This window comes from Lynx canadensis, chromosome D4 (genome assembly GCF_007474595.2).
Source record: "Lynx canadensis isolate LIC74 chromosome D4, mLynCan4.pri.v2, whole genome shotgun sequence".
In the NCBI taxonomy this organism is placed as follows: domain Eukaryota; kingdom Metazoa; phylum Chordata; class Mammalia; order Carnivora; family Felidae; genus Lynx; species Lynx canadensis.
In genome coordinates, this window is record NC_044315.2 from 39,824,539 (window position 1) to 39,838,596 (window position 14,058).

At 38.1% G+C, this 14,058-nt stretch overlaps 1 protein-coding gene across 1 annotated transcript in view; it reads right to left on the minus strand.

The window, feature by feature from the left end:
* The window catches only part of ZDHHC21 (zinc finger DHHC-type palmitoyltransferase 21), a 69,858-nt gene that overhangs the window by 51,720 nt on the left and 4,080 nt on the right, over positions 1-14,058 (minus strand). Inside the window, exons 2-5 of the mRNA XM_030293079.1 lie at positions 9,511-9,642; positions 8,952-9,088; positions 1,985-2,182; positions 602-700 (exon numbers count right to left, since the gene is read on the minus strand). Coding sequence (XP_030148939.1) covers positions 602-700; positions 1,985-2,138 — 253 coding nt within the window. The 5' untranslated portion in view covers positions 2,139-2,182; positions 8,952-9,088; positions 9,511-9,642. The remainder of the gene's footprint in view (positions 1-601; positions 701-1,984; positions 2,183-8,951; positions 9,089-9,510; positions 9,643-14,058) is intronic.

Here is a 14,058-nt window from a genome sequence, read left to right on the forward strand (position 1 = left end):
TTCGAACGGTTATCATGCAATAAGCTGAGCCTAAATTACCTTCAACTGACACTAGAATAAAATCTGTCAAATTTTTCACTGAATTGTTAGAACTTGGAAAAACACAGGCAATAGTATTATTAAACCACAAATATTGACTCTAAGCACTATTCTATTTATAATATCATGCACGAAGTGAGGGACACGATCAAAAAGATCCCTTTATGAAATAAAGATATATCAGGTAATTATATATCACTCACCAGTGTTTACCCAGCATCTACCAAATGACAGAGACGGGCACTAAGGATACAGCACCGAACCGAGGAAGAAAACGAAATAACGAATCTACACCCTCACACAGGCTATACAGATGTAGTGTGGGAGGCGAGAAAAACAAGCAAACAAGTAAACTACACAGAAGAGTCAGAGAGTGGGGGATACAGGAGTCAGCTGGCATCTGCAACTATAAAGAAAGAAATCTAGAACGGAGACAGTTGAGAAAAGACTTGAGAGCTCGTAGATGACATATGTAATTAGTACATACTAAAGGCTATAAAATGCATTCACAAAGATAATAATGCAGGTACAGTCAAATTGATAAATCTGAAGAGTATCGTACCTCCATGTGGAATCTTAGGGTTCTCAGGGAGTCTTCCTGGGTCAGTTATTGAGGCCCTCACTAAAGCAACCAGACAAAATATGGCAATGCCATAGAATACTTTGAAAGAAATAAGAAAGTTAAGTAAGTAAATGAGGCATTTATTCTTCAAAACATTTTATCAAGAAGCATATTTAAAGTTTAAATGTGTATTTTCATTAATGCCATCAGGATAATTTTCAAAAACTAAAATGGAAAAGTTAAATGATCCATTTCATTTCATTCATCAAATAATACTGCCACGAGGACTTTCTCAAACGTATTATCTTTAAATATTATTTTGCATAATAACTGACAAACTTGTTATAAATCAGATTTTTTTATTAACAAATTCCTTGTCAATAATGGCATAAATGAATGGGTTCCCTTTTAATTACTACATGTACTATATGTGACAGAATCAAAGCAGCATTTTAAAACCTATCCTACAATTAAACTTTTTCATGCCTCCAACTGGCTAGCTTCAAAATTACCTTGAGTTAGTGACATTCGATTGCTCCTTTCAATAGATCTTAAAATATTTACATAATGTGAAAAGAAAGAATCTAGAAATTTTGAGTTTTTAAGAGTAACTAGAAAAATAGCAGTAAGGAAAAATAGATCCATTCATTATAATTCTGCCTTTTAAATGAATAAAAAATAGTCATTTGGCGGAGGTGGGGGCAGGGCTGTGAAGAGAAGGCAATGCACCTGTAATAGGAAACTTGGTCTGAGCGCTAACCCCAGGGCTGACTGCATGGTACCGATCGGTTTTATCCCTTGTACCACAGAGAGCGGATCACCCACAGCACTTGTGAGGTCGAAATGACATAATGTACAAGGTAACTGTAAATGCCATCCATGTACATGTAAAATATATCATTTTCAATCTTATTCTTTTCATCGTAAGCAAGCCAGCACTAAATGAACTACAGCAGAAAATCATTATCCAGAAGTTCAAAGCATTATCATAAACAACATCATAATAATTTTTGCATCATGAAATTCTCATTTCTGTAATATACACCATCTTCATTCTGAAAACTCCTTCCACATTTGAAATAAGTACATAATAGAAACACATTAAAAATACACAGACACACACAAAATAGCAGTAATGTGCCAGTTTCATTTTAAACAAAATGACCTTCATATGTTTTGCAGAGTTAGATATGGAGATGACCACATTTATCTAACCCTGCAAAATAGAGAAAAGCCAGTCTTTTTAAAACTTCCATAATTTAATAAATAACATGAATAACACCAATACTAAAAGAAAGGTTATCATAGTGGCACTATACTCCAAATACATTCACAATGAGAAAATTCTTTAATAATATAAAGAAATAAAGATCAGAAACTTACTTATTATTAATATGCCTGGAATATGTCCTTCTTCATAGTGAGGAAAGAGGACAATTTTGGGAATTAAGACAATATTGTATAACCAGACAAAGACAATCAAACCCATGCAGCACCAACCATGTGGGTCAACAACAAAGTGAATCCGGAGACCCATTTTGCAGTCCTACAACTGCCTGCCAACCCACAAGGAAGACGACCCTAAGGAGAGGTAAGAAAGAAAAAAATTACTTATATAGAAAAAATTATTTGACTAAAACAAAACTACAGTCCTGGCAACTATAAAATGACGTGGAGTTTTCTTTGCATATTTTTGACAAAATGAAACACACTGGAAAACAGAACTTTCAGGACATTCAAGTTTCATCATAAGTTTCACATAATTTAATTCTGGCTCCCACCATGAACTGCTATCATAGGAGCGTAAACTGGCAATACCTTCTGAAGTTAAACACAAGTCTGTCCCGAACCCCGTAATTCCATAGGTTAACCCAAGACAAATGAGACACAGGTCAAAAGATATGTGCCAGATTTTTTAGAACTTTTAATCGTAACACTAACAGATGCTCACACAAGTCAAAATAGTGGTCATCTTGTGGTGGGAGGGGTGTTTACTAACTAGAAAAGGACATAAGGGAAACTTTGAGGGGCTAGTAATGTTCTGTATCTTGACCTAGGTGGTGCTTCAAGGGTACATACACATGTAAAAATTCACGGAGCTGTACACTTAAGATTTGTGCAATTTAGTTTAAGTCACAATATAACGCTTAAAAAATCATTTTAAAAAATTTTAATGAAAAGCGAAAAGGAATTACAAATTGCCAAAAATATTTAAATTCATGGAACGAAGCCCAACTAATCTTCTTACTATCAACTCAAGAAGACTCCTGTTTAAAATGCTGGCAAGGATGTGGAGAAAGGGGAACCATCTTGCACCACTGGTGGGAACGCAAACTGGTGCAGACACTCTGGGGAACAGTATGGAGGTTCCTCAAAAAGTTAAAAATAGAACTACCTTATGATTCAGCAATTACACTACTTGGTATTTACCTAAAGGATACAAAAATACAAATTCGAAGGGAGTACATGCACCCCAATAGCCAAACGATGGAGGGAGCCCAAAAATGTCCATCGACTGAAGAACAGATAAAGAACATGTGGTGTACATACATATACAATGGAATATTACTCAGCCATCAAAAAGAATGAAAACTTGCCATTTGCTATGACACGGATAGAGCTAGAGTGTATTATGTTAAGCGAAATAAGTTAGTCAGAGAAAGACAAATGCCATATGATTTCACTCATATGTGGAATTTAAGAAACAAAACCAAGGAACGTGGGCAGGGGGGTGGGGAAGAGAGAGGGCAACAAACCATAAGAGACTCTTAGAGATAGAGAACTGATGGTTGATAAGGGAGATAGGTGGGGGATGGGCTAGAGAGGGCATGGGTATTAAGGGGCACTTGTTGGGATGAGCACTGGGTGTTGTATGTAAGTAATGAACCACTGAATTCTACTCCTGAAATCAATATTGCACTGTATGTTAACTAACGAGAATTAAGTACAAATTTGAAAAGAAAAAAAAAAAAAAAAAAAAGGAGACCCCTATTTAAATGGGGCTTTTTTCATATGAGTGTTAAAAATATTTATGGTACCAAAAAAGTGATGTAAAATATATCCCTACCTTAGTAGATATAATTTATAAGCTTAAACAATAAATTACTATATAAGGTCAAGGGGGGCACCTTTTACAGAAAATACAGTAGAATAACACAATAATAACCAGGACAATGTTTCTCAAACCTGTAAACAAACCAGAATCAACTGAGGAGCTTTTTAAAAATACTTATTCACAAGCCTCATTCCAGATCTACTGAATCATAATTCCTTATGGAGTAAAGCTCAAAAACCAATAAAAGGGTTTAAAATGCTCCCCAGGTGTCTCTGATAGAGCTGACCGATATCGAGGAACAGCTGATCCAAAAGCTTCCCTAAGACTTCAACGTTAGGGCAAGGAGTTGAACTCAGTTCAACAAATTTATTCACGGAGCCTCCACTCTATACAAGTTATTATAGACACAGTGATGAAGGAGACATTGCCTTTGCTTAAAGAAACCAATAGCCTAGTGGGGGAAAGAATCATAAGATTTAATAGAACATGCTAAGTTCCAGAGATGTGGACAAGATGTCACCAGAGGCATAGAGGATGGAGACTAGGTAAATTAGGGCAAGACTTCCTGTAACTGGTAAAATATGAGTTCAGTTTTAAAAGATGAGTAAATGTTACCCAGGGGCGCCTGGGTGGCTCAGACGGTTGAGCGTTTGACTCTTGATTTCGGCTCAGGTCCCGATCTCAGGGTCATGGGATTGAGACCCTCTTCAGGCTCCACACTAAGTGTGTGGAACCTGCTCGGGCTTCTCTCTCTCTCCCTCTGCCCCCCTTCCATACTTGCTCACTCTCTCGCGCGTGCTCTCTCTCTCAAAAAATTAAGGGGCCCCCAGGTGACTCGGATGAGTGTCTGACTTTGGCTCAGGTCATGATCTCATGGTTTGTGAGTTCAAGCCCCAGGTCAGGCTCACTGCTGTCAGCCTGTCAGTGCAGAGCCCACTTTGGATCCTCTGTCCCCTTCTCTCTCTGCCCATACCTACTTTACACACTCTCAAAAAATTAATTAAATTAAAAATTTAAAAAAAAGAGAGAGAGAGAGAGAAGTGACAATACTGCAAACAGAAGGAAGAGCAGGAGGTATAGACGACAAAAATTGTAGGCAGTGTTACAAACTGCCATCACAAATCATAAAGCTCTCAGTGGAGAGTGAGTGATGAGAAGTAAGGGGCTACATCATGGCATAAAGACGCCATGTTACAATGCTGAGACTTCATTCTTAGGTACTGGAAAGCTACTGAAGCAAGGAAGTTAGCATAATGACATTTATACTTAAAAAAAAAATTACCGACGCTCTAGTGTCAAGGATCAAATTAGAGATCAGTTTGGCTAAGAAAGGGCAAAAGCCAAAATTAGGTTTGGAGAAGAGATCAAGTGAGGAAACAGTTACAACCATCCCAGTAGGTTTTACTAATTGAATGGATATTAGGAGTTACAGAGGAGAGAGTCCAGAATGACTCCCAGATTTTCATCCCTTACTATCATCAGATGAAGAGACTCAGGGTACCACCCCCTTAGAGGTCTTGCCAATGTTCTTTAGGAAAAAAGAGTTAGGATTAGCTTATTTTAAAGTAATACCCTGATCCTCTCGTCCTTAGAATATGCAAATACTGGAGCCACAGAAAAAAAGGCAAGAACTCAAATATAACACAACCCAACTGTTTAAATCAGATCTGGTCCTTACATATGAATTCTAAAATAGGAAAAAGCGTCCAGGCCCTAAAAAAGTAAAAGTTGAACTCCATTACCTTTTAATTAGAAAATTAAAAGACCTATCAGGATCATTAAAGTGAGGAAAGTCACAGAGTACACTGGGTATCGTCATTTTAAAAACCGAAGGAGCTCAAATACAAATGGTATGCTGTCTACGTAGTTAAAATGAGAAACATTAAAAAGAATGTTTATTTTTAAAGTCTTGCCAACCATCAAGTGCTAAAAGAAATGACAGAAGGCTCTGTTTCTCAACATGTTCAATATTATTAACTTCATGTACCTTCTTTCTTGCAATGTTGCAGTTCCATTCGGGACTGGAAAACAGACCATGAATTCCAATAATTACAGAGAACAGGATACTTTCATTACTTATTTCTAAATTTATTAATATTAGAAACGGAAAAGCAGACAAGCCAGCAAAACAACCAGCAGAACTGTTACTCATTCATTTTTTTGAACTGTCTGTAGTCTCCTCTACCAGAAAATAATACATTTTTTCTTGCAAAAGATTTCTCACAACTGAAAATACTAGATACTGAAAAGTACAGTTAAATGTGTCTTTTCTTCCTGCATGTAAAAGACACCGACAACAAGCTCTAAAAGCATAAGCATCCCCAAGGAAAAGTAAGCCAAGGATAGACAAAGAAAACAATGAATGAGATGGTGAATGTTTTGTTTTCTTTTAAATACCTGATAAGCGAAAATTAGTGCCACAGAAGCCTTACAGCTAGACTGTCCAGAAGCAAACAGCAGTCTTCCCAGAGCTCCAAATCAGGTTACAACCAGAGACACGTAACTGGCAGAGTTGTAGGGTCACTCCACTCGCTTAATATCCACCAGGCGTGGCTTCCGGCTGAACAGAAACTATTACGCATCCTGACCCACAACCGAACTGAACACACTGCTGCTGTTCGGTCTCCAGGGTGGCATTTGTAAAATACTTTCATTAGCTAGAGATTCGAACATGCTAATTGGTACATTAAATGGTGAGCTCATGACTCAAACTTTGATGTAACTTAGTAGACCTACTGGTACTTCAACATTTTTGAAGATTGCTATCTGGTAACTCGACTTGAGTGCCATGACTAACTTCAATAATGATGTAAATTACTACCGCACAAACTTTTTTAAAAGATATTATAATTCAACTCTAATAAACCAGACTAACATAAATATTTACAACACTCAAACCATTCTAGTAGGAAACCACCTTTCTTTTCTTGCCTTTTCAGGCAACTAACTTTTACCATGTATTTTCCTCGGGAAGAATATTCGAGTCACTCAGAAAAGAAAGGGATTTGGAAAACTATTATATGACAGAAAATGATAACATCAAAATGCACATTTCAGAAAATGATAAAAATTGGCTAAAAGTATTTACAGGAAATCTAGAAATGTGAGCTCGAAACTTCCAGTTTTATAGGACTCTCCGCCTCAGCCACTGGTCTTATGACTGTTCGTGAATATGAAAAAAAATATTCCTTCTCTCATTCCTCCTATCCGAAATGGCCCTATTATTTTGCTTACTTCTATTTCAATTCAAGTCATAATTCAAGGTCAATTTGAATCTCACTCTCCCTATGAAATTCTTCCTGTCACCTCAGTTCACAGTGATTTTTCTCTTCCAAATGCCAAATAAAAAGCAAGAGTAGTAGACGAAAATAGCAAGTGGTTTTATAATCTCAGAATGAGTAAGACCTTCACAAACAAGACCCGTAAGTGAAGCGTAACCACATGAGGATTAAAATTTGTGAAGCCTAAAACACACCAAAGACAGAGTTAAAAGATACAGCATCCCTTTTAAAGAAACATTACAACAGGGCACCTGGGTGGCTCAGTCAGTTAACTGTCCATCCAACTCTTGGTTTCGGCTCAGGTTATGATCTCACAGTTCGGGAGTTCGAGCCCTGCATGGGGCTCTGCACTGATAGTGCAGAGCCTGCTTGGGATTCTCTCTCTCCCCCTCTCTCTCTCTGCCCCTCCCCTGTTGGTGCCATCTCTCTCTCACTCTCTCAAAATAAATAAACATTAAACAAAAAGATCACAACGTATGACTGGTAAGAGGCATATGAAGTAAATACATAGAGAAGCAATTCACAAAGGAAAAAAATTCAGTGGCTCATCATTACTGATGAGGAAAATGTGAAATAACTAGGCCTATTTTTCATCCCTTGTATTTAAAACCTTTTAGAAAGACGGATTATCCAGTCTTGAGAGAGCGTACAGGAGAGGACACTCTCACCCATTGCTGGTATGCATGTAAACTGATACAATCATCTTCAGAGGGCAATTTAGCAGTCTCTATTAAAATGTCAAACTCTTTGACCCAGTAGTTTATTTCTAGTCATAGCTACCAAGGTACTCATCGGAGTGTAGAGGTAGATATACATTCGAGGTGTTGTACACAGCGCCTTTCGTAATCGTAAAGATATGGCACAACTTCAATGTTCACGAAGAGGGAGGGGGACGGTCAAATAAGCTATGAGACCTCCAAGGTGTAGACTATTTCCAAGCCACTGCAATTTTAATTTTTTTATGTTTATTTTTGAGAGAGAGAGCGCGAGCAAGGGAGGGGCAGAGAGAAGGGGGGAAAAGAGGATCTGAGGTGGGCTTCTTGCTGACAGCAGACAGCCTGATGCAGGGCTCGAACTCCCGAACCGTGAGATGGTGACCTGAGCCGAAGTCGGATGCTTAACCGACTGAGCCACCCAGGTACCCCCAAGCTACCACAATTTTATAAGAAAAAAAGAAAGGAGAAAAGGAGGTAGATCTAGATCGGCACATGGCTACCCCCACAAAGTGCTGAGTGAAAGAATGCAAGTTATATGAGAAAAAGCTTAACAGTGGTTTCCTGGAGGAGAGGAGGATAATGATAGACAAGAAAAGGCATAAAGGGAACTTTCTGGTTCCCTCATAAAGATCTCTATCTTGATAGGAGTCTGAGATACACAGGTTATGAATTTGCCAAAAGTCAGCAAACGTACACTTAAGACTGGTGCATTTCATGGTATGTAAATATGCCTTTTAAAAAACCCTATAAACCAATACTGAACTCTAGTTAATGATACGCAGGCTGAAGTATCGGGGAGGGAGTGGAAGAAATGTACTGATATCTGCAATTTACTATGAAACGGAGCCAAAAAAAAATAATAAAGTGGGTTGTCAGATGGACCAAGAGATGGATGAGCATGTGACGAAGCTTAATAAAACATTAGTTATATTATCTAGGTGAGGGATATTCAGATGTTACACTATAAAATTTTTTCAACTCTTGTGTTTAAAATTTTTCAAATGTAAATGTTACAGGGGAAAGCAAATTACAGAAAAGTTTGTATGGCATTATTGTTTTTTGTCAAAAAAAATATAGGGGTGCCTGGGTGGCTCAGGCAGTTAAGCGTCCGACTCTTCATTCCGGCTCAAGTCATGATCTCACAGTTCATGAGTTTGAGCCCCGCATCGGGCTCTGCGCTGACAGCATGGGGCCCTCTTGGGTCTGTCTCTCTGTCTCTCTCTCTCAAAATAAATAAACTATTTAAAAAATAACGTGTGTGTAAGTAAAAAAGTATAGAAGAAAACACATCCACCAACCTGTTAACACGAGTGGTTATCACTGGGCTTATGAAGGACACAGTAGTGAGAAGAAAGCTCTCACTTTCTATGTATGGATTATGGGTTCTTCTAAGTTTATTAATAAACATATGTACTTATAAATTCTTTTCCACCAACTGAAAAATAAAGAAAGCTGAGGGAGTCTGATTAGACACCACAACCTTATACACAAAATATTTAAGTCTCTCATTATCACTATATTTATTACCCTTATATTAAATGGTTTTAAAATTAGTATTTTTTTAAATGTAGTGCAGAAGCATCAGCTGTAAGCCATATCAGATTTGTAATTCAGAAAATGTTTTTGAAATTCATATTACGTACAAATTACTTTTCTCATGGAAAAAGAAATTTCTTATTTAAGAAAATGTCTAACTAAAATTTAATATGAAATGTTTTAAATAAACATAATGTAACTACAGTTATTTTTTAGAAATTTTTTTATAAATTATTTAATGTATCTAAACATAAGACTTTAAGAATACTAAGACACATAATACAGAAACATATTCCCGCATAAAATTAAATGTAGACTTACCAATTGGAAATTCACCAAGATGTGTTGTAATTTTTCTGGTACTTGCATTTAGAGGTTTTATCTTGATTCGTTCTTTTTTTAATTACATCCCAACAAATGGATCTCTCCTCAATAACCGTTCTCCATGAGAATCTATTAATGATTTAACAAATAATGATTCTCACAAAAGATAAAAATTATAAGCCACTAAAATATTCTGACTGTGAAAATGTCAATTACAAAGGTTTTAAAGTCAGAAATAAGAGAACTCCATTTCACCTGACTTTGTTTTCATTTCCCACCCCATCTCCCCCAAAATCTGCACTTGATTTCCATCATACATGAAAGTTCTCTCTTTTGAAACCACCCAGTTCCCATAAAATCAAATTAGTATCCTGTGTCCAACATTTGGGCTTCATCAAACTCTTGACCACAAAGCACAAAATGACAACAGATTCTGAGATCACTCATGAGACAAGATGCAACGTAATGTCTATCAAGATGTGAGGCTAGAACTATCCAATTGCAACTGATTAACATAAAATGAAGAGTTTAAAATAAAAGTTTTAGTTTAAAATGCTGTAAGGAAAAGTTATCCTCCTATAATGAACTGTTAAGAGAATCAACCATAAAAGTTAGCTTCTATAGTTCAAGCTTAAATAATAATACCGTAGAGAGTTCTAGATAATATACATCTACCAATTCAGTATTTCACTAATTCAATTAACATCTATTGACTATACATTATGCCTCTGCACTGGATACAGATAAAAAAGAGATGGGCCCCATCCTCAATGGAGACAGACTAGTAAACAGACAAGATCGATACCATGTAAGACAACATAAGATGGGGGCAAGAGGGCAAGAATGCATCTCATAGAAGATGGGTATTGGCTCATGGAACTTTTTTCAGTTATGTGAGTATTTATGTGCATACGAGGTGGCAATACAGAATGCATTTCTCATGGTAAGTTGCCATCAGGAAAAGGTTTCTGGAGAGAGTAAACCTGTGAGTTAGCGCGTCAAAGAACGGAGGCTCTTCTGACCACGGGAGCAAAAGAAGCAAAAGTACAAAAGCAGGCAGAGAAAACCCTAGTAAAGTGAAATGCCTGGTCATTGCACATGGAAGAATGACGTAAAACATGTTTAACCTTCTGAGCACACTCAACTCCAAGAAATATATTTCATTACAACATCAGTACACACAGAAATATAAATGTTTGACACTCTGATTATATGAAATACAGGACTGAAAAAGTCTATTTAATATACGTGATGTACTCCGCTACTGTTCTTCTATTTCATTCTAGTTCATTTTAAATACATACATAATTCTAGTCACAGCCCACTCAAGTGATTTCATGACCCACAAGAATCGAGTGATCTCAGTGAAAAACACTGCTAAACTATGCCAATGAGTCTGGACTTTGCACTTGGCAGAGTGGGAAATCACTGTAGGATTTCAGGGAGAAGAATACCATGATGAAGTCTGCACCTTGGAAAGAATAGCCATGCTATGAAGAATGGACTTGGGCGGATGGACAGTGCTCCAAAACTGACTATAAGCTACTGGTCACCCAGGTGAGAAATGAGGGTACATGATAAGGAAACAAAAGCAGTGACTTAGAAGGGGGGTGCGGAGAGGAGGGGGTGAAGAAGGAACACTTAAGACAGGAGGCATGTGGAAAAGGGCAGATTAAGAATTTAACGAGTAAAACTAGGGCACCTGGGTGGCTCAGTCGGCTAAGCAGCCAACTCTTGATCTTGGCTCAGGTCCTGATCCCATGATTCATGAGATCGAGCCCCGCGTCAGGCTTTGTGCTGACAGAGCAGAGACTGCTTGAGATTCTCTCTCTCCCTCTCTGCCCCTCCCCTGCTTGCATGTTCTCTCTCTCTCTCAAAATAAATAAATAAACTTAAAAAAATTTAATAAGTAAAACTGATAGAACTTGGTGATCAATTGGAATCAAAGGGCAGATTGTAGGATGGCTCCCAAGTTTTCCGCTTAGGGACTATGTAAAGGGTGGTACCATTCTCCAAGACAGGAAATAAACAAGTTACAAGTTTGTTAAGCATACTGCTTACCAAAGCAAAAGGAAACTGTTACATACTGAGGATGTGAAAAATACACCAAAATCATTATCATTTCCATTCCCTGCACAGATTTTTGTAACTGTATTTTCTCCCAGCATCAATTACTCTGTGGTCCGTGATTGTCAGATTGTCAAATATAATTGGTTTCTACTCTAACTTTCTGAACTAAGCTAAGAATGGTTTCCTTGCCTGCACCTTTGATTTTTAGAGACAAAATATGGAATGACAAAGTAGGGGAGCTGCTACTCTAAGAGCAAATGAACGTATTCATCTTCCTCTAGAAAAAAATCTCACACAGAATTAAATGTGGTACAACAAAATGTTCTGAAACATGGCCTAAGTCAATAATGCTGCTATGGCTCGGATTCCAAGGTGGCTTCCTAATGTTTCAGCCAAACAGTACTTCCTGTCAGTATTATTAGGTAATAACACAAGTCAACCGTCTATGAGTCAAACCACAGTCATTCACTGGCTTAGACTCCAGGACACCTCCTACATTTACAGTTATTACAGCCACCCTGCAGCCAGAGATAGCATCCAAATGGGATAAACATTTTATCTAATTCAACAGTCTCACTCACATCATGGAATCAAATCTCACCTAAGAGGGACAGAAACAATGCTAGGCTTAAAACTTCAGGTAATTTTGGGATAACAAAGAACGTACAAAAGTTTCATAACTATAAAGGGTCCTTAAATATTTTTAACATTGCTATTTCTAAAAGAATACAATAGGGGTGCCTGGGTGGCTCAGTCGGTTAGGCGTCCGACTTCAACTCAGGTCACGATCTCGCGGTCCGGGAGTTCAAGCCCCGCGTTGGGCTCTGGGCTGATGGCTCGGAGCCTGGAGCCTGCTTCCAATTCTGTGTCTCCCTCTCTCTCTGCCCCTCCCCCATTCATGCTCTGTCTCTCTCTGTCTCAAAAATAAATAAACATTAAAAAAAAATTTAATAAAAAAAAATACAATAAAACTTCCCACAGAAAGTTCCCAAGAGAGATGGTTAATATGTGAAAATATAAAATTTAAACTTATAATTGCTTTTTTAAATTTTTATTTAAAAATATTTGTTAATGTCTATGTATTTTTGAGAGAGACAGAGGCAGAGTGCAAGCAGGGGAGGTAGAGAGAGAAGGAGACACAGAATCTGAAGCAGGCTCCAGGCTCTGAGCTGTCAGCACAGAACCCAATGTGGGGCTTGAATCCACCAACCGTGAGATCATGACCTGAGCCGAAGTTAGACGCTTAACGGACTGAGCTACCCAGGCACCCCTAAACTTATAACTGCTTCTGAAAATAAAGTTACAACTATATACTTTTAAACATATTTATACAGACATTTAACTTCTGATGTTATCTACTCTGAAAATTGGCCACATTAAATAATTCTACCTAAACTATCAGGCTATAGCTGTCTCTAACAATTAGCCAATGATGTAATTCAATTTTTTTTCAACGTTTACTTTTTATTTATTTTTGGGACAGAGAGAGACAGAGCATGAATGGGGGAGGGGCGGAGAGAGAGGGAGACACAGAATCGGAAACAGGCTCCAGGCTCTGAGCCATCAGCCCAGAGCCCGACGCGGGGCTCGAACTCACGGACCGCGAGATCGTGACCTGGCTGAAGTCGGACGCTTAACCGACTGCGCCACCCAGGCGCCTCTCAATTTTTTAAATACACATAGGTATTCAGTTTATTTCAATAGCGTAGGAAATTAACCCTGTGGGGAAACGAAAAAGAGAGCCACATTCAAATTCTGACACAGCTTATTAGCTCTCCAGGCTGCAGTTTCTTCTCAAGCTTCAGTTTAGCCATCTGTAAAATGGTGATAAAAATAACTCCTGGAATTGTCATCACACTTAAATGAGAAACTGCCTGACAAATGATAAGGAACTCTCAAAATAGTAACTTGAAAGGGGAGTGGGGATAGGAGAGGAAGAGAGACAAAAAGAAGTTTTACTTCTAGTCTTGTAAACTCCAGATGTTTCTGGGTCCCCATTTTTAAAAATCGAGTCGTGATACAACTTAACCACACCCCAGCTCTACTTCCTCTAAAGCTAACATCTGAGAACACTTGTCAAAGATGAGCAATCTCAGGAGACCCAGCCGCTCAGCTGGTATCGTACTAGAAGCATAGAGAGAAGTTTTCTTTCCACATGTTGGCATGAGGTCTCCTCAAGCAGAAAACCGAAAACAGAGATCTGATCTCAAACAGAGAGACTGAACTAAAACCTGTAAACCCAATCTCTTTGGGCTGGTAAGTTAAGGACGGAAACATGGGAGCAAATCAGGACCCAATTTCAGAAATTAGTGAAGAATGAGTTAGTGAAGTCGGGAACTTTGACTCAACGCTGAGTTCTCCAAGAAGACTCTGTGAAAATGTGGTGGGCAGAGGTGTCAAAGCAGAACACCCTTGCGCCATCAATGGTCTCACGAACCCGCTTCTAGAACAGGTCTTCAAATCACTCCATTCTAG